The 25,887-nt window shown below is 44.2% G+C and overlaps 1 protein-coding gene and 1 pseudogene across 13 annotated transcripts in view; both read left to right on the top strand.

Moving 5' to 3' along the window:
* The window catches only part of Sh3glb1 (SH3 domain containing GRB2 like, endophilin B1), an 81,390-nt gene extending 58,133 nt beyond the window's left edge, over positions 1 to 23,257 (top strand). For all 13 annotated transcript variants that reach the window (XR_013052408.1, XR_013052409.1, XR_013052404.1 and 10 more), the window contains one exon: positions 22,999 to 23,257. Coding sequence is in view for 1 of the 13 variants with exons in the window: in XM_076575095.1 (XP_076431210.1) it covers positions 22,999 to 23,009 (11 nt within the window). In the remaining 12 variants the exon portion in view is untranslated. The remainder of the gene's footprint in view (positions 1 to 22,998) is intronic.
* A 916-nt stretch (positions 23,258 to 24,173) lies between these two features.
* On the top strand, positions 24,174 to 25,565 carry LOC102928151 (small ribosomal subunit protein eS26 pseudogene; annotated as a pseudogene).
* Positions 25,566 to 25,887: the final 322 nt, after the last annotated feature.

Here is a 25,887-nt window from a genome sequence, read left to right as displayed (position 1 = left end):
ACCAAGCTCAATCTTACCTCTTCAAGAACCATCCTCAGGTTGTTTCAGTCTATCCTATGCCTTACAAAACCCTAGAACAGTTTTCTTCAAATTGTTTTTGCACACTCTTGTTTTATTTTTAAAACTAAGCTATGTGCACTGTACAGAATTTTTAATGTACATCTAAAATGTTCACTCTAAGTCTAATTTTCAACATATTTCATAGTTTCTATTGGCTCAGAATGTTTTTAAATATATGATTAGATATTCAGTTTATACAGGATATCAACTATAAACTTGGCAAATTCATTTCTCATTGTGAACCAATCATCAAAACCAGACCTATCTTCTGTCAGAAAGTCTGACTTCATTTTTCAATTCAGATAAGTGTGTGAATGTCCATCCTGAAGACAATGATCTCACTTTTAAATTTGAATTCAAAGATGGGTGGATGGGTGGGTGGAGAGATAAGTCCTCACTCAGCCTTGCCAAGAGTTTATCTTTGGGATGACAAAGGGGAGGCTCCTGTCTGTGTTTCCTGCTGGCACTGGTCCTGCCTTGGCATCCTATAACTGTCCCTATGTTTAGTGCCCTGGAGCAATTCACATTAATACACTTTTAAGGTGGGAGAGAGAGCTTTGTTCTTCACCAAAGGGAATTTAAAAGACCAAGTGGGAAGAATCAGGCAACCACACACTTGATACTTCAATTTTAGAAAAGGGCACAGTCAGAATTGAGGATCTAAAATTTATGCCCTTAAAATTAACTAGGGGCTTCATAGAAAGCCATTTGTTTCCTTCCGAAGGGCCAGCATTCCATTTGGGTTGAAGACCCCACCTGGAGGCCCTTGGGAAACCGGAAGTCTACCTCCACATGTAGAGGGTGTTGAAACAGTGGAGCTTAGCAGCCCTCCAGTCATTTCAATTTTAAGAGACTCCCATGAGATCGTAAACTCAGTTCCTCTCAGTTCCACAAGCAGGAGGACCTGAGTTTGATCCTGAGAATTCACATGAAAAGCTGGACATTGGTAGCACATGCTTGTAATTCTAGCACTGGGGCTGTGGGGACAAGGAGGATCTGTGTGGCTCGCTGGCCAAGGTGCCTAGTCTAATATGTAAGGCACAGGTCCTGTAAAGAGTGAGAGATCCTGTCTCAAAACACATAGAGGTTGGCTGTCATGAGTAATGAAACCCAAGGTTGATCTCCAGCCTCCACATATACGCACACATCACACATGCACACATTCAAACTCTCTCTCTCTCTCTCTCTCTCTCTCTCTCTCTCTCTCTCTCTCTCACACACACACACACACACACACACACACACACACGCACACACTGTAAAGAAAAGAATGAATAGACCATTTTCTATTTGAATCCAAATACATGTTTTTAAAAGTACTATGATCATAGTGTAGAGGTGAACACATCAGCCTTTATGACCATAAATATCACATTTGTACCCAGAAGGTCTGACATCGATGACTCAGGACTTTGGCTTTTCTTTTCTTGTGGTGATTTTGTTTAACTTTTGATAGGCATCTCAAAATAAATCTTAGCTGATTCAAAAAAAAAAAAAAAAACCCACACATGCAACCTAGCAAAGATATCAGTCTTCCACCAAATTCAGTCTAAAGACAGAAGTGGGGCTTTGCCTATTCTTTGAAAATAACTGTGAATCTAGGGGAAAACTTGACAACACTTTCTTAGCCGGCCCAGAGGACTGAGAAAGAGCCAGGTGTAAAATCTATTTCTCCCCTCTTCCACTGGCAGCCTTTTCCAGTGCCTGCCTGACCGGCACCTCTCCCTTTCCATCCCCATTAGAAAGAAACAAAAAGTTGCTCTGACTGATGGCTAGCATGAGGGCAGATGTGTGATCTTTATACATTTTAGATGTAGACCAGATTGGCTTCCCAACTGTTCTCCCTTTGAAGCCACACTCATACCCCAGTGCCCACCACCTGCTCCTTCCTTTCCCCTTCTGAGACCACACTAACGGAAACCCCTGCTGTCAGGACTGTGGGAGGACTCAAGTGTGCCCCCTCCCTGGGATCCCTAGCTGGGGATTCATGCCTGGCTTCCTGCAGCAGAAATTGATGCCCAGCAGCTTCTGCAGGAGCAGCTGCGGAGCTCGGTGCCCTCCCTCACCAGGTCACATTCTGTTGCACATTCCTGGGCAATGTTTCAAAAGCTTACACATCCTGCCACTCACTTCCCCCACCCCTGCTCCCAAACAAGACATTAGGAAGGAAACATGAGAGATTGTATTTTAGCCTAATTGAACAATAGCCCTTATTTCATCTTGAGTAAGATAAATGGGCTGTCCGACTTCACTTCTCACTTTATCTGTAACGAGGTTTCTCTCTCAACTGTTTACTAAAGTATTAAAAAGCACTTTGCAGTGCCTGCTGGTATATTCCATCAAAGAGTCAATAAAACAGATGAAGACATATGAGAAAGCCAGGGAGATAAGGAGCCTTTTATGAAAGTTCAGATTCTAAACCCATTAGAAAGAACAACCTCCCCTTGATGAATTCAGAGGGAAAACACAGACGTTTTCTCTCTGGCAGCAAATGGACTGTTTTGTAGGGCAGGACACCACCTGACAGGTCTTCCCAGGGTCAGACCAAGGTGGGTAACTAATTGCAATCATTAACAAGGAAAGAAGCTGCCAAAGTTGTGGGGTCCTGATAGGCCATTAGTGTCTCCAGGGTGCGGGTACTTCTCTGGACCATTAGCATCTCTGCAGTGGAGTAGTTCTATGGACTCTCTCACACACAGTGATGCAATGTGTGTCTGTTCTTGCTCAGGCTCTGTCTGTAACTGTTCTTGGGCCACAGTCAGATCTTGAATGCTACAAAAGTGAGCACAGAGAACAGCCCCTTGCTGGGGGGAGGGTTAACACTGGATGTGTTGAACTTACATGTCACTCACCTTTACTACAGCCCAATGCGTCCTCTTCAAAGTGGGAAGCAAATATTTAACACTGGTAATTACCACAGTATGGAGAATGATCAACCATCTGTTTGATAGATTGAGCTTCTCTGTGTGAATTAAGCATGAATTCTTTTGCATTGTGTTGTATAATAGTTTCTTCCAAGATTGAAACATTCCATCCTGCAGGAAAGCTCCTTAAGTAGGAAAGTAAACAACTCAAAATAGCTTCAGGAAGTCCCTGAAACTCACCAAATTCACTAGGTTCTGCCCTGCCAGAGTAAGTACCAGAAGCTGAAAGTCCCTCTGAGACTAGAACAGAGTGGCCAAGAAGACTCTCAGACCAGACCAGCTGCCTGGAAGCAGCAAGTGGTTTAGACCCACGGAGGCACCTGCAAAGGACACTCTCCAACCTGTTGAGCTGCCAGCAGGCTGTGCAGTGTGCTCCAGGTTCCCGGCTGTGCGAGCTGTCACCCGTGCTGGGGTGGGCTTTGGTGATGCAGCTGTCTTGGAGTCATTTCTGCTCCTGTAAGTAACCTCTCACCTATAGTCCTGTCAGTAACCCCAATAAAATATATTGGTTCACCAAGTTGGACTTGGAGGTATCTGTACTTTGGTCTGTTGTGGGCTCCCTAGCTGTGGTGAGTAGACGTGTGTTGTGTCTCCCCAGGAAAAGTTTTGTCACACAATACATTGTAGTAGACACTTAGAAACTGCTGTGGCTAGAAAGCTTTGAATGCTCTCTTGGGCTCCCAAGGTAACTGGAAAGCAAGATATAAGCTTGGAATTTCTGTTTCCATCTCGAGTGTCTCCCTTACTTCTATTATGGTATCTCTGCTGCCTGACTCAGCCTAGGCATGTTATTCACCCCAACAGCGTGAATAAGTGAATAAGACCGAAGGCACAAAAGAGATAAGCCACTGCCCTGTGGGCAGCCATGTAGGATTCCAGCAAGAGCACAGCCAGGCAGGGCAGACCTTTTCCTTAGCAAGAGCATGCCCCCCCACCCCACCCCACCCCCTCAGGGCAGACTGCCTCCTCAGATGAGGTTAATTATTCATGATGGCGAAGTTGCCCTGTGGAGCAAAGGTAGGCAGCTCTGGAGAAGCAGACCATCTCTTCAAGCAATAAGGACTACTGCAGACCCCCTTGCAAAACCAGAAGTGAGACCATAACCAGGATGACAGCTTGACCAGGATGGTTTCATCACGCGCACACTGCTTGCCCCTTGCCCGAGTGCTTCTTCCTCTCTCTAAACCCAAAGCTCATGCCAGCATTCCAAAGGCAGAGTTGAGGTCACGGTGCCCCTTTATCTCTCCTTCTCAGTGTGGCCAATGATTAAGCACTCTAGCTTGATTTTTCACCATTTCTTGTCTCTGTAATGGATGTGATAAGGTGGGTGTGCTACCTAGCCTGTTGGGGCTGCCGGAGTCCAGGCTTTGGTCACTGTTCTGTTCAAAGCTTTCATTGAGCAATCTGCAGGCCCTCTGTGTCCATTCATACCTGTAAGACATGAAGTGAAATGAAAGGTGTGGCCCCATTAGATAGAAAAGCCAAATGTCTACTGTTTTTTAAGAAGATTTATTTATTTATTTATGTACAAATGTTCTGTCTGTGTGTTCATCTGAATGCCGGAAGAGGGCATTGGACCCCATTTTAAATGATTGTGAGCTACCATGTGGATGCTGGTTATTGAACTCAGCACCTCTGGAAAAGCAACCAGTGCTCTTAACCACTGAGCCATCTCTCCAGCCCCAAATGTCTACTCTTTAGTCAGGACCACACTGAGTATTTCTTCCTGCCTGTTTCCACAGAATCATACACAAACCATTCATTCTGTGGCAGATTAAAGCAATTGCTACCATGTCCTGTCACCTCTTTCCTGTCTTGCACGGTTAGTGTCTAAAATATGGGACTGAATTCTGTTCATTTCTTTGTGCTCTTTCCCTAGAACGGCTCCTGAGATATAGTTGATGATATAATGCAACATTGTATGTGTGAATAAATAAATACAAAATATATACAATAAGCTGGAAAATGGATGTTGTGATGAGAACCCTATAACAGGAGTCATAGTACCAAGGTCCAAATATCTAACCTATCATTCTTGTAAAAGCCTCACTTTTAGGTGGGCATGGTGGCGCATGCCTTTAAACCCAGCACTCAGGAAACAGAGGCAGGAGGATCTCTATGAGTTAGAGGTCAGCCTGCTCTACAGAGTTAGTTCTAGGACAGCTGGGGCTGTTATCCAGAGAAACCCTGTCTCGAAAAACCGAAAACAAAAAAACAAAACAAAACAAAACAAAAAGACACAGCGTAAACCCAAAGGACAAGTTACTGGGGTTAGAGGGCGAGAAGTCTGTGAGCATCTGGGTAAGTAAGGAGTTGAGGAAAAGGAGATCGAAGAGCGGGAAAGTCATACCTCTAATAAAGTAAAAGTAAAAAGACTCACTGTAGAGAGACAAGCCGGGCACCCTGGAAAACAGAACAAACCAGGTACCCCAAGTCTTTTTTTTTTCCTTGTACTTTTTTTTTTTTTTTTTTGGTTTTTCGAGACAGGGTTTTTCTGCATAGCTTTGCGCCTTTCCTGGAGCTCACTTGGTAGCCCAGGCTGGCCTCGAACTCACAGAGATCCGCCTGGCTCTGCCTCCCGAGTGCTGGGATTAAAGGCGTGCGCCGCCACCACTGCCCGGCTACTTTTTTTATTAACAATAGCACAAAATGGTCCTCCTCAGAGAATGACCTAGGCCTTAAACACAAAAGCAGTACTCCACCCTTTTGGTCAACAAAGGAGGAAGTGTTTAACTTTAATATCATTTAGTTTACCCTTGTAGTGTCTGAGAGCTACTCTGGGTAGCCTAGAACACAGGAAACACCTGCAGTAGGAAGGACTGGTACAAAATTGCATTGATTATGTCTGTCTGTCCTTCACTTTGTTAGCTGAAGAACAGACCTTGTTAGCCAAGGAACAGACCTTGTTAGCCAAGGAACAGACCTTGTTAACCTGCCTTATACCTTGTTAGCCAAGGAACAGACCTTGTTAGCCTGCCTTACACCTTGTTAGCCAAGGAATAGACCTTGTTAGCCAAGGAACAGACCTTGTTAACCTGCCTTATACCTTATTAGCCAAGGAACAGAGCTTGTTAGCCAAGGAACAGACCTTGTTAGCCAAGGAACAGACCTTGTTAGCCAAGGAACAGACCTTGTTAACCTGCCTTATACCGTGTTAGCCAAGGAACAGAGCTTGTTAGCCATTGTGTTTCTGTCATCTGTGTACCCTATAGTTCAGTGGCCAGTTTAAAGCCTCTGTCACTCATTCATCTTGAATTTGATTTCAGTTACCAGCAGATCATGTGTCAATATTAATTACTGAAAGGCCATGAGTGGCTGATTTTAATCTAATACTGGAAGCCATATGCCTGACAACTAGTTAGAAACAGCCTTCGCGGTTTCCATGTGAGTACTTGAAACCTGCCTCACACCTAGTCTATCTCCCCCAGCAGGTGTGCAGGCAGCTGCCTGTAGGGGTCAGGCTTGGCGTGTCTATGAAATGTATGTGCCATTAGGTTGTAGCTCCCAATGTCTCCTTGGCCATGTTTTCCCCCCTTTTATCTTTAATCTGGCCATTAGGTTGTAAATTAGGTTTTCTCTTTAATATAGAAAAGGCTCACCTCAAAGGCAGCCCCCCTCACCTGATCCAGACATGGAAGACACTTACTATCCAGATCTCTGCTATTGTAAAGAGAGCTACTGACCACCAAGTATGCCATTTGGCTCAGTAGAAAACAACAAACTGATATTCATATGCCTAAAATGGTGCCTGGGAAGCTGATGGCTGCAGAGGACCACTTCGTTCCCTATCAGTCCCACATACTCTATTTTTACCTTGAGAATAAATCTCAGTAATAGCCCACTAAATCAGGAGCTCCCTGAGGACAAGAACCGTGCTTATGTATCTTCGTCTTGATTCTTCAGTGAGGGCCTGGCAGAAGGCTGTATCCATATCACATTTCTCTTGCCATGTTCTTTGGGAGTCATTTTCCAGTTCTCTAAAGGTTACCAACCAGGCTGCAATTGATCATGGACTCTGGTTTTTATAATCAATCTTTTTAGGGAAGAATCATTTATTCCTACCATAGTCCTTTTCTCTCTGGAAATATCACTTTTTCCTTTTTTTCCCCTCAATTTTCATAGAATATCTGCTAATAACCACTCCAGAAAGCTGCTATTGAGTGACTTTTCCTGAAAAATCTTGATCAATCATCTCACCTCAGATACGGCACCAATGACAGACCACAGTAATGATTGCACCCAAGTCTACCTTGGCAAATCCATGAATGTAATTGGGGTTAGTTATAGGTTCATGGGTAAGAGGTTATTTTCAAGGGCACGAGAAACTTACAGACAACTACACCTCCAAAGAGCGTCTTCTCCAAACCCAACAATTATTAAGGGCTATACATCATAGGGACTGAGAGTGGTCTCATGAATTGCTTCACACACTGCCTTGTACACTGCTAGTAAGCCCCTACCCCACCTTCACAAGGGAATGTTAGTGGACATGAACCTGTGCGGGTACCATATATTTATGTGGATAATCACAGCTGTCCTGAGTTCAAGATGACAACGGAGACGTCATTTTCCTGAAGGAACAATGACTCTCAACTTCTTCCAGCCCTTCCCTTCTTTCCAGCCTCTCTTCCATGGTGTTCTCAGAGTCTTAGAGGGAACAGCACTGATGTGTAATTGTTTTCTCCCATTCTCAGCATTTTGACAGCCTATGTTGCCACAGTAACTTCAGTCCCACTCCAAAAGAAGCCTCCCTGACCAAGGCAAATGCAGCAATAATATATGAGCATAAGCATAAATTTTTAAACCCTTCTTGTAGATACATTGTATCCATTTAACCAAACAACAGCAGTAGCATGAGCTTCCCAGCTACAAGGATTTGTCTTACAGTAACAAACATGGACTCCTGGGCTGCCGGCCTTAAATTTGATCAGCAGTCAGTTGGTTGCACCCCTAACAATACTGTTACTATTGCGCTGGTAAACACAGTTACCGGGCATGTTGATAGTGTAGTGTGCAGGATCTACAACTGTGCAGGACCTTTGGTGACAACTCCTTTCCAACAGACTACATAGAACCTTCCAGCACTATTAAAGCTTGTTACTAGGGAGGGAGCTTCCGGCTCAGTCCCAGCTTGATTTCTCCATATCCTGCAATTAAAGAGTATAATGTCTTTGGCAGTGCACCTTAACCAGATAACTCTAATTTGTATACAATAATAGCAATAGCCTTTATGGTTTGTTGGACTTCAGGGGCCTTCTTGGTCAACAACTTTCCAGTTGGTAGGGAAGTAACTCACCCCTGGCACTGGGATTTTATTTAATAACCTATGGCTTTTGTGCATGCCTTTTCCTACATATAAAATGTCCCGTCTTTGTCTAAACTCCTTGTCTTAATTAGGGTTACTTTTGCTATGATGAAATACCATGACTCAAAGCAAGTTGAGGAGGAAAGGATTTGTTTGGCTTACATTTATATTGCTGTTCATCATCGAAGGAAGTCAGGACAGGAACTCAAACAGGGCAAGAACCTGGAGGCAGGAGCTAATGCAGAGACCGTGGAAGGGTGCTGCTTACTGGCTTGCTTCCCATGGCTTGCTCAGCCTGCTTTCTTATAGAATCCAGAACCTACCAGCCCAGGGATAGCACTACCCCTAATGGGTTGGGCCCTCCCCCATCAATCACTAATTAATGCCTTATGGAGGCATTATCTTAATTGAGGTTCCCTCCTTTCAGATAGCTCTAGTCTGTGTCTGAAGTGGACATAAGACTAGCTAACACACTCCTTAACTGGTGTTTTTACATTTATAGGCATAGGCTCTTGTAAGACTTTTATCTTGTTAGGTATTGTCTGTGCCTTCCTCAAGCATAGAACTCCCAGAATTCACAGCTGTGGCTGGCTCCGCACTCTGTTCAGACTCATTTCCCATCCACATTCCTTTAGGTGTGCTTTCACATATCTCAGATGCCTTTCTCAATATGTAAGACACTCAAAGTTTAATATATCACCTATGCAATGAAATTTTTTATGGAGGATAGGCAGGATCTATAAAGACCTACCACCAAGCATTCCAAGAAAATGCTAATTGGCTAAGGATTTGGCTAAAGGAATACTAAGGGCAAGTGCAGTTTCTAGTACATCATGAAACTATCCCATCCCAACTATCCCAACTATCCATTTGGTGCCTGAAAATAACAATGTTGGCTCAGTCATGTAGATAGGAAGCACACATTATTTAACTCTTTGTCCCACAAGTCATTCTCTGTGAACTGTTGCACCCATCCTGGAACACTGTTGTGACACTCCCACACACATCACACACACACACACACACACACACACACACACACACACACACACACACACAGTAGCAGTGTTGGCTCCTGCTCCTTTGTCAGTTAAGAGGGGGTGTGGTTTCCATAAACAGCATCTCTGCCTACCACACGCCTCTGGCTTCCTGAGTTAGACAGGCTCTGAAACAATGTCTACCCCCATAGGAGAAATGTGACTAGTACATTCTGGGGGTGGGTAATAACTGCTCACTCCTAAGACATGCTTAATGCTTTTCTTATGCTGTAATATCTCTGTGTTCATCTGCTGGTCATTGCTCCTGCTGTTCCTAGAGGCTGTCAGGGGCCAAGCACACCAGGTTCCAATATCAACCCAAGCCCAGCTAATATAGGAGCAAGAAAAATATATTTTAGCATGTGGCTTCTGGTGGTTCTACATGGTCCTCAATTGCAGGCAGCCTTGGCCATCCCTTTAGAGAAGTAGCTGGCGTGTGGTTCCCACTCCAAAAATCTTTCTCCACAGTAGATGGCACAATCATCTACACCTTTGATGAGCAGCTTTTCATTCTTCAAAGCCTTCCAGAGACCTACAAGCCCAACATTTGGCTTTCTGTCAGCTTTTTTCATAGGAACTCTAATTCATACAAATCTTGCCACATTTCCTTTTGGGTAACCCAGTTAGGTAAATTTATTTCTTCTTTCCTTCCTTCCTTCCTTCCTTCCTTCCTTCCTTCCTTCCTTCCTTCCTTTCTTTTTTTGCCCATGCTTCATTGCTTTAACAACCTATAAACCCAATTTCCAGTTTTCATTGTAGTAAAAAATTCATAAACTCATTAGAACCTTTCCTACCTCATAAAGCTCATGACCCAACATTGAGGATCAGCCTCTGACTCTCCATACTGATCCTGAGGTCTCTGCTAAAAGATGTTTTTTTTTTTTTTAACCTTCTAGTGAACACCATCTTGGGCATCACACCCCACTTCTCCCATGAACTGTTCCCTCACTGTCTACCACATTTTCTTACTCCTTGCTGTTCAGTTCTACTCATGGATTCCAATTTTTTGGCATCCAAGAAGACATATTTTAGCATTGATCTAATTTGTAGTTTGATCCTTATACGGCTCCAGCTGTAAGAAACATCAAGCTCCATCCTTTATCTAATTTACCTGCCAAATCAGAGGTTAACAGGTGGAGAAGGGAGGGGGAGGGAGGAAAAGGCCTAAGCAAAGCTGGAAATAGCGACACAATACCAAGGTCCTGGCAGGTGGAAGTAGAAAAGATTGAGAGTTTAAGGTTACCTTTAGCTATATAGTGAGTTCAAAGCCATCCTTGGTAATATAAGACCTTGTCTCAAAATAACAACAGCATTCAAAATAAATAAATACAAGGAAAAAGTCCAAACAACTTCTGCAATTTCATTGAGTGCACTGATATATGCATTGCAGGAGCCCCAAAAGTAGAATAGAAAGGAACAGGGAGTATTTGAAGAAATAACCTCAATCCTTCCAAATCTTAGGAAGAAGATAGGTTTGTACATTTAAGAAGCTCAGAAGCTCAAAGTCCTTCAGTTACAGTGAATGCAAACAAACTTACATTGACACTTACATCACAAGACTATTAGAGCCGGGATGATGGTTTCTGAAGAGAAAAGCCCTCCCCAAAGAACCACAACATTTATGTCATCTTGAAGACCTCTTAGGGTTTTTCTGTACACACACACACACACACACACACACACACACACACACACACACACACGCACCCACCCACTCACCCACGCACACCATGGCAAGCTCCAGATATGAAGGAATAAAGTTACTTGCTGAGAGGCATTTGAAGCTTTCACTTTGAGAAGAATGCACTGCTAGGACACACTTTTGACCATCTAATAAGCTGCCTCCCTTACTTAGCCATCCAGGGACTCAGTGGTCACTGCATGGATGGCCCAGTGAAGGCTAGCTACTGTTTCTGCTAGCCACAGACCTCATCTGGCTTTTGAAGGCTTGCTGAATGCAAAAACTATAGGGTCAGGAGGTTTGCCCACAGATGTCGGCAGAAAGTCTTGGAGGACAGGCAACATGTATCAGAATGAGGTTTCCTACAGACAGCTCTTGGAGAGGGTAAAGTTTATAGCTCTGTGAAACCAAAGATATAATAGAGACTCCAGAAAACTGGTGATTTCAGAAGCATGGAGTATCTGCCAGCCGAAGTAAGAGACACGGAGGACTGAAACCAGCAAGTCATTGAGGCAATTGTCTAAGTCTTTGGAGAACCCGTCTTACTACATGCCCTGGATGTCAGACATGAAGTTCTAGGATTTCATGTTTTCCCTGCCTGGCTTCAGTCTTGCCTTGATCCCCCCATCCCTCATTTCTGGTCCTTTATTGTTCCCTTCTGAGTGAGAATATTTGCTCTGTGTCATTCAAAGTATGCATCTTGGTCTTAATTCTAAGGGGCTTGTGGATAAATGTTTGCCTTTAGACTCAGAAGAGATTTTTTTTTTTAACTTGGACCTTTAAATAGTGTTGGAATTGTTACGACTATGGGACCTCTTAGAGACAGCCAGAATGCATTATGAGTGGGCCCTCAGCCTTTCAGAGCCAGGGCTGAATGCTACAGCTTGAGGAAATATACTTCGGTGTCAAGATGACAGGGGTGGACTTATAAATGACCATTGTCAATGCCCTTGCTCTCCTCCCAGACCTTGAAGGTAAGGACTTAGTGCTGAAGACACACTTGGGACACAGGACTTGGAAGAATCAAGCTGGAACGGACCTGGAAGCCTCCTCCCTGAAGACTGGTTCTCATAGTATCTGAAAGTGCTATGCAAGCTGCCAAGAAAGAAAAGCAATCAACAGTGCTCCCCAGCTGTAAAGATTATGAACCACAATAATCATCATGTGGCAAGATATTCCCAAAGGTGCAGTAGAGGCACTTGAGTCTTGGGGGCAATCAACAGCTGTCTAAAATGACTTGGTGCATGATCAACAGGAGGGGATTTATGCCTATTGTTATAAACATGGTCAAATAGCCATGGTTGTGAAGTCACCCAAGGTTGTGAGCCTACTACTGCCACTTTCCTAAACTAGTATTGTTAGGGTTTCTGCAGAAGAGGACCTTGGCCGATCAGGTCCAAGGAATGCCACAAAGATCACACTATGCAACAGATCTCATGCAAGAGATTTATGGGGGGGGGCGGCAGCAAAAGGCTGCCTCTGAGAGGGCACAAGAGGAAGAGAAAGACAGAGAGATGAGACAGAGAGAGACGGGGGCTGTGATGGCTGGGACTTTTTAAAGTGCATGTCGCATTTGGTGGTTGATGATGACGTGGTTGCTGGCACTGAGTCACTGACGGCAGGCTGGGGAGCACCTAGATCGTAACAAGTAGAATTCCCAACTTCATTCTAAATACCCATCTGTATAGGCAATAAGTATAGCTGTCGCCCCTCATCAGATAGAGAGCATCACAGAAACCCACAACTGGTCAAAATACATAGAACAATGGCTACTTCTACAATACAACCTCCACACCTCAGACTCGGGAAATGCTTGGAAGAGGGGGTCAGAAGATTACTGAATTACACAGTAATTTAAAACTCACTTAGTGGACTAATATTTAAGTCTACACCTTAACATTTCACCATGCCTGCCACCTCTAGTCATTTGGATTAACTGGGGGAACAAATGGCATTTAGAAATCAATTGTCAAAATTAACCAAAGCTTTATCACTAGTTATTATAAATTTAAGATCTGTCCTTTCTGTAAAGCATCACACTTCCTTTGAAATAATTGCTAGATTCTATAAAAATAGAGAAAGGACTGTATGAGACATCTCTTGCTAAAAGGAGACCATTTTCACTAACACAAAGGATTTTTCAAATAACGGAAAACAAAATTGGCTACAGAGCTTTTCGACAGTGAGCGCCCGAGAGCTGAAGAACAAAGTGAACGAGAGAAAACCAGGTGATTTCATCAACTTCAACAGACACCACACCAAAGGGACCCTGTGGGGCACTTCTAACCACCTCCTCTGCTATGCCGCTTCAGAAGATAGACTCTTGGATTTGTGCTTCTTATCTCAAACCTGTGCCACCTTCTTCAGAAAACATATCCATGCAGACTTCAGAAAAGGCAGAAGGTCCTCCTTGTCACCTACATCAGCGCCGAGTGACCCGAGTCACTGAACTCAAAATCCCTCTGACATTTAAACTCTCTCACTCTTTTATACTTCTTAAATCCTTTTATATCCTGATCTTTTGAGATTGTCTAAAATATTGTGATTCACTTTGGTATATTTTTCAAATTGGTAAGAACTAATGCTGATCTTGGCTTCAGTGAGTCTGACACTGTGTCCTCTCCTCTACCCACTTTCCTTGACTCCTTCTGCCTCCTACGCTATTTAATCCCAGTCTTCACACTTCAGAAGATTCAAATTTCTCGTGACCCTCATTAAAAAACAAACAACAAAAACAAAAAACAAATTTTTCTTATTCAATAGAATTTGGATAAAGGAAAATTCCAGACTATAGACTATCAGAACTCTATTTAAATCTTCCTTTTAAAAAGATTTAATATTTAGGGTTTTTTGTTTTGTTTTGGTTTTGGTTTTTGTTTTGTTTTATTTTTGTGTGTATGTGTGTGTGTGTGTGTGGTTGAATTTAAGTACAGTATCCATGGAGGTCAGAAGAAGGTATTGGGTCCCCTGGAACTGGAGTTACAGGCTGTCCTATGTAGGTGCTAGGAATGGAATTCAGCACCTCTGCAAGGACAATTTACACTCTTAACTCTGAACCATCTTTCCAGCCCCTAAATTCTTCTTGTGGGAAAAGGGGTATTTCATTTCAGGTGCAAACTCCTGGAGCCAAAAATAACACATCTTCTTCCTCTTGAGAAAAAGTCAAGAACAACAACTCTATCTAACCCGTTGGGTTATTTTATTACTGCTGATAATATAATTGTTAAGATGTACATACTCGCACAGGCCTAAAAGGCACTGGGAAGCCCTGTGGTGTCTTCAAACCTCTGCCTGCTCTGCAGCAGCTTTGACTTCGCTGACTCTGACTCTTGTTAGGGATACCCAAATGTTGGGGATTGGCTTCTTTAATCCAAACTGTATGAAAACTGTCTCCAGTGACAATAACATTCCTAGTAGGTTTTGTCATTGTTGTTGTTTTGCTTTATTTTGGTATTTGGTTGTTTTAAAATCAAACTTGGTGAAGTGGGGCTGGTGAGATGGCTTAGGGGGTATAGAGACTTGCCAGCAAGCTGACAACCTGGTCGGGTCCCTGGGACCCACATGGTGGAAGAAGAGAACTACCTCCTGCAGGTTGTCCTCTGACCCCATGTATGTCCCATGGCATACGCGTGCTCCATTATACAAAATAAATTAACTAACAATGTAATTTAAAATGTCGGGTAATTGGCCATGGGCAAGGGCCAAAAGAGACCTCTCTGGTAGTACAGATATAGATTAGGAATTTTAACACAGACTGCATTTGTTAAAAATAATTTTAAGGCCTATCTTAATTTGAAAAGGCTTCATGTTCAAAAACAGGCCATGCAGAAATAGTGTTACTCCAAAAAGATGGAAATCGCAAGCTAAGAGACTACAACTCAAAAGTCCATGTTTACTGACTAAATGAGTCTTTAAGGCATCCCAAAGTACAGTTATCTTGAATTTAAAAAAATACTAAACACTGCATTTTGCCAATAAGAAATAAGTGGGGAATATTACTAAATAGCTGTGACTTTTAAAGTCCTGTTTCCTTTCTGATTATGAAAATTAAAATTTTGCTTTTGTACACACACACACACACACACACACACACACACATACCTCTGGAATCTAGGGCCTGGAGAGACATCTCAATCTATAATTCATTTGTTCATTTGTTGGGTAAGTGTAAGGACCCGAGCTTGAACCCCTAGAACCCATGTAAAAGTCAGGAGCAGAAATGTGCGTCTCCAGCCCTCGTGTTCCTGTGGTAAGACAGGAAGTGGAGGCAGGAGAGTCCCCAAAAGCTTGAGAGCTGGCTGGCCTGGCCCTGTGTAGTGTGATAAACAACAGAGGAACCCTGCCTCAAACAAGGTGGAAGGTGAGGATCAGCACACTCAAGGCTGTCCCCTGACCTCCACACCAGCATGGTGGCATAGATGTAGCCACCCCCATGCTCCATCTGTGGACTTGATTTCTCATAAGTCTGACATTTTGTGACCATCTCAGCCATGAATAACATTCAGTATATGGGAAGAAGACAGTTTTGTTAGGAAAGAAGTTAAAATGATGCTGTATTAATACTGGATTTCTTCCATAATGCGACTTTCCAATTTCTTCCATAATGTGACTTAGTTTCTCCAAACCGAAATCTGATTTGATACCAATACTATAGGCCAAATGAAATTAATGGTCACAAGTAAGAGTTAAAATAGCTTAGCTATTAAAAACTAATCTATCTTAAAATTAGAGAGCCAGTCCCTCCATATGAGGTGATAGCTATGGAGCAAACTGGCCAAAAGAAAAGGTCAAATGAAAACAATAAATGATTTCCAATACTCCAAACACCAAGTGATATATTTCACAGAGTACAAAGACGGTGGACACCAGAAGAAACATATAGTCAGTCTGGCCAAGAAGCGTGCTATCACACACCGAATTTCTTGGTTGGTTAGGGAACCCACTTTCCTCGTCTTTTGCCCTTACTTTCTTAGGTTGTACTATGTTCTTGATAATTGTAAGTGTAATACTCCTACTATATAGCATGCATTACTGCTTCTGTTACAGGGTAGGAACAGAGAAACAATTAGACCTGTGTAGAAGACTTTCTTCTGGCCACCAACCAGCTCCCAAACCATGACTTATTATTAGTTATGAATGCTCGGCCTTAGTTAATGCTTTTCCCACTAGCTCTTATATCCTATTTTAATCTCTTTCTCTTCATCTATGTTTTTGCCTCAGGGCTTTTTACCTTTCTTTTGTTCTGTATGTCCTCCTCCATGTCTGTTTGTCTGGAGGCTGCCTGCCTGGCTGGCCCTGGGCATCTCCCTCTCTTTCTCCCTCATTGTCTCTTCCTTAGTCCCTCTATTTTTCTCTCTCAAGCCTAGATTTCTCCTCCTACTTATTCTATCTACCCACCAGCCCCACCTATCCCTCTCCTGCATAGCTATTGGCTGTTCAGCTTTTTTACTAGACCAATCAGGTGCAGGGCAGACAAGGTGAAACAGCAACACATCATTACATAATTAATCAAATGCAACATAAACAAAAGCAACACACCTTTACACAGTTAAAGTAACATTCCATAACAGACATGATCAAGGTGGCTGATGATGCTCACATGACCCAGGGACTTCTCCCTTGATGGTTTGAATATCCATTTCTCACTCCTAAGGACTCCTCTTCTGATTGGTCTGCTCAGTCTCCATCAGATCCTTGAAATGAGCCTCTGTGGTATCATGGGGTAAAGCATTTGGACTCTGCCTGCACACATATAAGACTTAGACATGAGGAATTATAAACTAAATTTCCTGGGGAAAGGCAATGCCTGTGTTGAAGATTCTCCAAGTCTGAATGGTGGATTAAGACTTCATGATCGGCCAGCCAGTGGTGGTACACACCTTTAATTCCAGCATTATGACTCATGAGCATGTATCACACATCATTCTGGTGACGAGGCAGAGGCAGGTGAATCTTTGTGAGTTCGAGGCCAGCCTGATCTACAAAGTGAGTTCCAGGACAGGCTCCAAAAGCTACATAGAGAAACCCTGTCTCAAAAAACCAAAGAGAGAGAGGCGGGGGGGAAGAGAGAGGAGACTTCATGATCCTCAAGAACTACTTGCACACGGCCGGCAAAATGGCTCAGTGGGTAAAGGTGCCTGCCCTCAAGCCTGAAGACCTGAGTTCAATCCTTGGAATCCACATGGTGAAAAAAGAGAACCAACCCCTACAAGTTGTTTTCTGACCTCCACACATGCACCCACATATGTTCCCACACAAATGCACATGCACAAGATTTTTAAAAAATGAAATTTAAAATTGGTTACTTGCAGATCCAAAACCAAGTTACCCTAGGTGATTCTAGTCCCCTTCATTGGCATTAACTGCCTTCCCATGTCCAACCTAACATCCTTCAGCTATCAGGTATAAGACCTGAAATGCATTCATGTGGGGCTAGGGAGATGGCTCAGTGATTAAGAGCATTTGCTGCTCTCACGGAGGAACCCAGTTCAGTTTCCATCACCCAAGTATGGTTCATAACCACCTGTAATTCCAGTTCCGGGCTTATTCAGTGCCCCATTCTGGCCTCCATGGGCACCAGGCATGTAGGTGGTACACATAAATACATGTATACAAATGTGCATGCAGGCAAATACTCAAGCACATAAAAATAGACAAATATTGCCGGGCGGTGGTGGCGCACGCCTTTAATCCCAGCACTCGGGAGGCAGAGCCAGGCGGATCTCTGTGAGTTCGAGGCCAGCCTGGGCTACCAAGTGAGTTCCAGGAAAGGCACAAAGCTACACAGAGAAACCCTGTCTCGAAAAACCAAAAAAAAAAAAAAAAAAATAGACAAATATTTACAAAAAAATAAAATGTATTCTTAGCAGACATTAACTCCTACCAATCCACATGCTACACATGCCTCAGACAGCATCTAAAACCTTCTACAGCATATTCCCTGTTTCAGTGCAATCTGCCTGCCTGTGATCATCAGCAACATACTTGTTAAATTCCTTGATTAATGACTTTCTGTATTTTGTAACTAATAAAATATCATGTGACTGCTTCCACAGTGGGACACATCTTTTGTGGCAACCCAAATCTGTGTTTCCAGGCCATGGAATTCATGTTTGGCTCAAGAAAAATGTCACTTCTTCTCTTTAGGATGAGCAGTGCTCTGCATTCACGGCATCACCTGGGATGGGGAGAGGTTTGTGTTCAACACTGGCCACGCGCTTACACTGGGGATTACAAAGCATCAAAAGGAACCTTCGGGAGCAGTAATCCTGACTGAGTCAACACCACATTTTTATTAGCCCTTAAGAAAAAAAAAAAAAAAAAACAGGCTTTATATTTAGGACAGTTTTGGGTTCCCATAAAAATCAAGACGGTCCAGAGATATCCATATGCACATGCATGGCTCCCCCGTTAGCCATCGCCCCCTCTAGAGGGGCACATTTGTTATGACTCATGAGCATGTATCACACATCATTCTGGGGAGGGATTCTTCACAAATGTATGTATCAGAACTTCTCACACTGTACTCTTTAACCATATGCAGCTCACCGGATGCCAGGCACAAAGATGCTTTTTTAAAAAGGAAAATCATCAGGGAGATTACACCCTTTGTAAAGGAGACTGGAAGCCACTTTCTTTTCTTCAACACCCCATCTTCTGCCTGAAATCTCACTTACTCTGCACCCCGGGTTGACATCAGCCCCCCCACTCCCCCCACCCCATCCCCACCCCGGTGCTAGTTCCTGGTATTGACCTCTGTGGCTAGTAACCAGTATTCAAGACATCTGTTTCTACCCCCAGGATACAGCTCAACAGCTGCTAGTGGGTGGAGCCCTTCCAGACCCACCAGCAACTGTTCCAACAGCTGAGGGACGCTGGAGGGGTGGGCAGGAGTCTGTGAGAGCTGTGGGCTGGAAGAGTGGCGTACACCTGCCACAGGAAACCTGGCTGAAACTCAGCCCTCATTTGGGGCCAGAGAAGGATAGCTTAAACACCATATTAATGTCTGGTCACGGGGTCTCTGCTCCTCTCCCAGCTATGAAACCTTTGGGAACTGTACTGTCTGTCTGTCATTACCTTACATTATACTTACAGACATGGGTCCTTTAGCAAGCCTGTGCCTTTGTTCCTAAGAGCCAAGAGAATCTTTGACCCCGGCTTCTGAGCACAGTAAACAAAGGCTCCCTCAGCTGCCAGCAAGCTCAAAGTGCTCATTAAGCAAGAAGGTTTCTGGCCAGGGGCTGGAATGACATCATGCTTCCTCCTGGAATCCAACTAGAGATAAAAATCAGGTCATTCCATTTACAAGGAGACAATGCTGCCTTCCACTGCCTGCTTTTGGGGCTTGCTGGTCTTCCGAAGAGAGCAGGGAGGAAGGAGTTATTTGAACTTGTGCTTTGAGACCATCTCTTAAACCGCCTGTCGTAATTCCCGATGATCTGCAGTATCATCTCGCTCTGAATGGCTGTTAGAGAGCCGGGGTGCTCCTCACTTACCAGCCCTGACTTTTCAAATTGTGCGCTTAACAAGACATGGCAGCAGCAGATAGGCCTTATTAGTTAATAACGAGACAGCCCTTCACGCTCATTAACTCAGCACAAGAGGAAGGAAGGAATGCTCCTTTCCATCCCTTAACACCATTGATCGCAATTTGATGAGAGGGAGAAAGATACTAGAGTCTTAAAGAGGTCCACTCAGATTTCTGAGGATGAGACCCAGAGCGAACAGTTTTCAGAGACCACTGATCTAAAGTCTGTGTTGTTTTTTTTCTTTTCCTCTTCTTCCTAAAGTTCTCTTCAGTGTTTAACATTATTTGACCTATGACTACTAATTATCAGAGGCCCACATCTTTTCTGAGTCTATAAAATTTGAGTTGATGTGATGGTTTTTGTTCCTGTAAGTGATGATATAATAAAAACTGTTTGTGTTTGTCCGTTTTCCATTACTGTAACAAACAACCTGAGATGATCGGCTTTTAAAAGAGTAAAGTTCTGTAGGTTTCTATCTATGATTAGATGGTCCTTCACATTGGGGACTGTAGAGGGAGCACATCTCATCTTCTGCTATGGCTAGGAAGCAGAGGGAAGAAGAGGCAAGGGGGGTCCCACTACCCCACTTTAGGGCACCCTCCCAGTGACAAAGATCTCTCTGATGGTTAATCTAGTCAGCTTCTATGAATCTGGAATGAACCAAGAAAAGCATCTCTGTGGGGGAGGGGCTGTTTTCACAAAGGGGTAACCAAGTAGAGACGTCTTACCCTCAATTTGGGCAGTTCCGTCATCCTATGGGCTGCCATCCCAGACCGAACAACAACAACAAAGAACCGAGGTGGAGGTCAGAGTTCATTTCTCTCTTCTTCCTGATGGTAGACACATGTGATCAGCTGCCTCATATTCCTACCACCATGAGCTGCCCACCAGGATGGACCATATCCCCTCAAACCGTGAGCCAGATAAAACCATCCTTCCCTTAAGGTGCTTCCGATCAAGTGTTTGGCCAAAGTACTGAGAAAAGTACCCAGTGCAGCCTCCCACTCCAGCCATCACTTCCCAACAGCACCTGGAGCAGAAACCAAGCCTTCCAAGCACCTCTGGGGTACATTCAGATCCAAACCACAGCAATTGGAGATTATTAACCAGTTTTTCTTTACCCACCAGCTGTATACATTGGCTCAGCTTTGTCATTTACTAATTGTCTCATAATGATTTGAATTTGATGTGTGCCATCTGTTTACCTAAGAATTATCTTCTCAATAGTTTGAACATTGTGCTTTGACACTCTCCAGCTTTTAACCAAACTTGAAATAGCAGATGATCCCCATCTTGACCATCTTGAACAAATGGACCAATATCAGTTTGGCTTCCATGGAAGCAAATTCTAAGACAAGAATTTAAGAATACTAACTTATTTTTGAGGTCCAGAGACTCCTGGAAAATATATAAGAACGTGACACAGGAATGGCAGGCAGCTAACAAAAGCCTATTGCCATTGTAGGTGACTATGGAATTCAGTCCCACAGCTAAACTGCAAATGTAAAACATACAGGCAACTGGAATACTTACGTACTGGAAAAAGTGGGGAGTCTCAGCACAAGATGTATAAAGTGAAATTTATCCACCAGATGTATAAAATGTATACCACTCCAAAAGTATGGTTAAAGAGAAGGTCTTTATTGTCGATATGAGGGACAGTACAGCCAGAGGCACCTGGAAGGATCCAGAGCAGGGAGAGAAAGCAGTGGACTAAATATGTCCAGGAGACTGAACCAGGTCATGAGAGGAGAGAGAGAGCAGCAGAGTGGGGGTGAAGGAAGGAGAGTGTGGACAAGGGAGACCAAGAGAGAGGGGCCAGAGGGGGGACAAGAGCCAAGAAGGGGGGGGCAAAGAAAGAGGGAGCAAAGAGGACCGAGAGAGCGTTGGCCAAAATGGCAGAGTTTTCTAGGAAAGAAGCTGGGGAAAGGGAAGTCCGTGAGCCAGAGAAGTTTAGGGTAGGGATGGGGTGAAAAGAGGAAGACCCAGGACACCAGCCTAGGATCTGTAGCATGTGCTTGCATGCTGAGAGAGCCTGGAGACCAGCACATGCTTTGGTATGCTAAAAGGCACCTCAGGTGGCCATTTGTCCCGAGTTTCTTTTGGACCTAAAACACACCAATTGTGTGGTCACTTAAAGGACTCCTGGGTAGTTCAAATCTTCCAGGTAAATGCCAGCTCTTCCCAGGCCCAAGAGTGCCTTCTAGAACACCCAAGACACAGGCAACTGCAAATCCTGAAGATTACTGAGGGTCCGAGTGGGGTGGGCATGGTGCTGAAGGTCTACTGAAAAAATCAAATAAAACAAGGTGTCCCCATTTGTTAGGAACAATGTCATCCTTAAGGTAGCAGAACACAGCTCGCATGGACTGACTTCCACATAGAACAGAGGAACTCCTTTTCCTTGCAGCAAAAGATGTAGATGCCAATCTTTCCACCAAAGAATATTTCTTCTGAAGTAGTCACAAATGCAGGGGTACTCAAAGTACAATAAAGTCAGCTTTCTAAAAGAAACGTCTATCTCTGACTTTGGGAGGTTCTTATATGGTACATTTGCCAACAGAAATATGTTTATTGACTACAGAAGATGGTAAATGGCCTTCTGCAACATGAGTAGAAATTTATGGTCAAATATTTCAACATCAGGTTTTTCTCATGTCTCAATCTACGACTGAGTAGTGTCTTTTAACAAAGTTACAGATCTTCCTAAATTACTACAAGACCACACAATCTATCAAATTTATTAAAAAGAAAACTTAAATTTCCTGGTTTTTACAAAACACCACTGTATCCAGATCTTCCGTGGTGCTCTGAGGCATTTGGGGCCATTGCAGGCCACATAGGTATGGGGATATGATGTCATGTGGACCTAGAGAATGAGCACAAATATCTCTACTCCAGTGCCATGGGACAGAGAAATGTTTGTTTAATGCCTTCTCTTTTGTTCTCTTGACACAAGATTACTCTAACAACCAGGCCTTCACCCTGTAACTAAAATGTGGGTGTTAGGAGTGTTATTTACAAGTGTCCAAAGTGCAAGGGCACAAATTTTTATGAGTTTTTATCCAACACCTGCTCATGCACACACACACACACACACACACACACACACACACACACACTCACACAGGAATTCAGCATTTCCCCATAAATCTCTTTCTTCTGCCTCCAAGTATTTCTAAAACGTGATAATCACCAACAGGCCCATGAAACACTACCGGCTACAGGCACCCACAGCAGCTACCATGACCTTCCCTTCCCATTTGGCTCCCACCCACACCTTCTCCTATGAACAGCTGTCAGCTGGCCTTCACCTCTTGTCCAAGTCTCATAGAGACGCCCTAGAAAATAACTCCTTAGATTCCTTTTCAGTAGGGGGCCAACTAGGAAGGAAATCTGTACTACCCATCACTCCTCCTTCCTTCCAAGTTCTCTCTGTCATAACGCTTCTCTTCTTTTTCAGCTACCAAGTGAGTGTTCCCTGACGCATCAAGAGACGCAAACAGCTGCAAGCAGGCACGGAAGAAAATGCCTCCAACATTTGTTTCATTGGCACTGACCCACAGCTGGAATTTCCCAGTCTGCCCTCTGTACTCACACCACTGACCACGAGAGCAGCAAGAAACACATCGGCTAGAGACTGGCCTGGATACTAGTTTATCTGGCTTCTGTGCTACCATTCAACAAGGCATCCGAAATAAATCAGGCCCTGTGCAAAGACAGATGTCCTAGACAACTTTCTTCTCACTTCTCCGATTCTTCCTCACTTCTGGCCGCCATCATTGCACCTAAGAGACCCCAGCAGTCCAGTGTTCCCAGCCCCAGGAATTCTCCATATTATTGATAGGATAAAATTACCAGTACACTTCATCCTGCCCTCATTTCTCTTTAAAAATCTTTACTACACAGGGCTGGAGCCATCGCTCAGTGTTTGCTTTCCAAGCACAAGGACTTGAGATTGAGCCCAGAGCCTGTATAAATATAAAAAGCCAGGTGCAGCGCTGTGCGCAGGTGCTGGAGACGGGGAGACGGGTCTCCGGGCTCACTGCCAGCCAGACTAGACTAATTGTTGTGTCCCAGGCTGGCGAGAGAAACCCTGCCCAAAGTAGAGAGGAAAGAAGAAGGAAGGAAGGAAGGAAGGAAGGAAGGAGGGAGGGAGGGAGGGAGGGAGGGAGGGAGGGAGGGAGGGAGGGAGGGAGGGAATGGGCACCTAGGAAACAAGGTTTCCTCTGGCTTTCACATTCACATTCATACTGGTACATGTGCAATGTGTGTGTATATACACGTGCGTGTGCTCGTGTGCACTCACACACAGAGAGAAAGTTTTAATACTTTCCCTCAGAACTCAAAGTGAAAACCAAACCCAGTGAAGCTTACAAGACTCTGATAATGTACTATCTGCTCGATTTGTCCAGGCTCATCTGTCGGGGGCTTCCCTAACATCTCCCAAAATGCCACACTCTGTCCCTATTACTAGAGGACTCTCTTCCCATTCATCCTTTCTACCTGTTCATTATGATTCGTCCTCAAAATCTCAAGTAGACATTATGTCCTTTGACTTCTGCTGGGCAAGTGGTTTGTTTGTTTGTTTTGTTTGTTTGTTTTGTTTTGTTTTGTTTTGTTTTTTGCTTGGCTCCAAGATGACCAAAAAAAGAGGAAACAATTGTCGTGCCAAAATTGGCCGCAGCCATGTGCAGCCAATTTGCTGCACAAACTGTGCCCAGCACATGCCCAAGGACAAGGCCATTAAGAGGTTGGTCATTCGGAACATTGTAGAGGCCACTGCTGTCAGGAACATATCTGAAGCAAATGTCTTCGACGTTTATGTGCTTCCCAAACTCTATGTGAAGCTGCATTACTGTGGTATTCATAGCAAGGAAGTCAGGAATCAATCCTGTGAAGCCTGGAAGGACAGAACACCCCCACCATGATTGAGACCTGCTGGTGCTGCACCATGACTTGAACTAAAGCCCATGTAAAGAGGTGGCTTCATAAAGACAGAAGAAAAAAAAAAACACCTTTGAAAAACAAAATGGGACTCAAAAAAAAAAAATCTAAAGTTAACATTTCCCTTTTGAGGTTCTCTAGTCAGCACACGAGTTACACTGTTTTGGGGGACTGAGTCTCATTTGCCCTCTCTCAAGGTTCAGTCACACCCCACCAGAAGCCACATTTCCACCATAATCAGGCCATCCTGAGCAGGAATGTGCCAAGGAGCTAGCTCATCACCCAAGGAGGCTCATTAGCTTCCCTTAACCCAGAGGTCTGGCGAAAGAGGTTAAAGACAGCCTCTTGCTCAGGGAACGAACTGGGGAGCTGTGGGGTGGCCATATTCCCTTTGGGGTGAGTGGGGGCTAGTTCACAGAAAGCGAAAGCAAGAAGCAAAGAGAGGACTGCGGAGGCGCTCGGGAGCGTTCTATTTCCTGCTTGCAGTCCCATCCTGACGTGTCTACATCCTTCTTTTTCCAAATCCCTTTTCTTCAGAGCTCAATTATCTTTTGTTTCTAATACCCAAAGGCCAGAGGAGGACACTGGGGGCCTGCTCTATCACTCTCCACTGCGTTCCTTTGAGACGGGGCCCCTCACTGCACCTGGAGAAGGCTGGTGCCCAGGGTGCTGGTGATCCACCTCTCCGCTCAGGACCAGGTGACAGGTGCACGCACAGCCACGCACAGCTTTTGTTTTACGTGGCTGCTACAGTTTGAACTCAGGCCCTCACACTTGTGCTGTTGTGTTCTCTCCCAGGGAGCCATCCATCTCCCCAACCCAGAAAGTTACCAGTTCCTATGCTGGAAAGTCCAGAGGGTTCGGGTTCAGACTTGATTCACAGCTCAACAATGCCACCAAAGTCCCCGCTTCTTTCCTTTTCTCATCTCTGCCTTTCTCCTAAAGATGGCTTTTGCAGAAGACGACCCTAGGTATGTGCCAACAGCAACCCAGACTCTTCGTCCTAAGTGACATCTAGCAGGAATGAGAGTGCATTTCTGTTTTAAAAGCCTTAGCCAATTCCTATGACTCATCCTGAAATATCATGCCAAATACACACCAAGTCCATTGCTATGGCTGTGTGCGTGTGTGGTGTGTGTCTATGTGTGATGGGAGTGTTAGGTTTCTTGTTGGGTCCCAGGGAACACACTCCTAAAATCACATGAGGTGTCCAAACCTAAACGGGCGCTGTTGACAAGAGAGTCTGAGAACCTTAGGATTGGGAGAGACTTTGGAAACTGACCTCCCTTAGGATGCTTCTACTTCCTCGCCTTCCTGTTGTTATAGGACACTGACTGAGGGGAGGGAGAGGGTTTGCGTGGCCTGAAGTCTACAGTCTCTTGTCAAGAGAAACCAAGGCAGGGAC

This window comes from Peromyscus maniculatus, chromosome 6, assembly GCF_049852395.1.
Source record: "Peromyscus maniculatus bairdii isolate BWxNUB_F1_BW_parent chromosome 6, HU_Pman_BW_mat_3.1, whole genome shotgun sequence".
Taxonomy (NCBI): Eukaryota; Metazoa; Chordata; class Mammalia; order Rodentia; family Cricetidae; genus Peromyscus; species Peromyscus maniculatus.
Note: the sequence above shows the minus strand (reverse complement) of the source record. Positions and strands in the feature narration are given on the sequence as shown.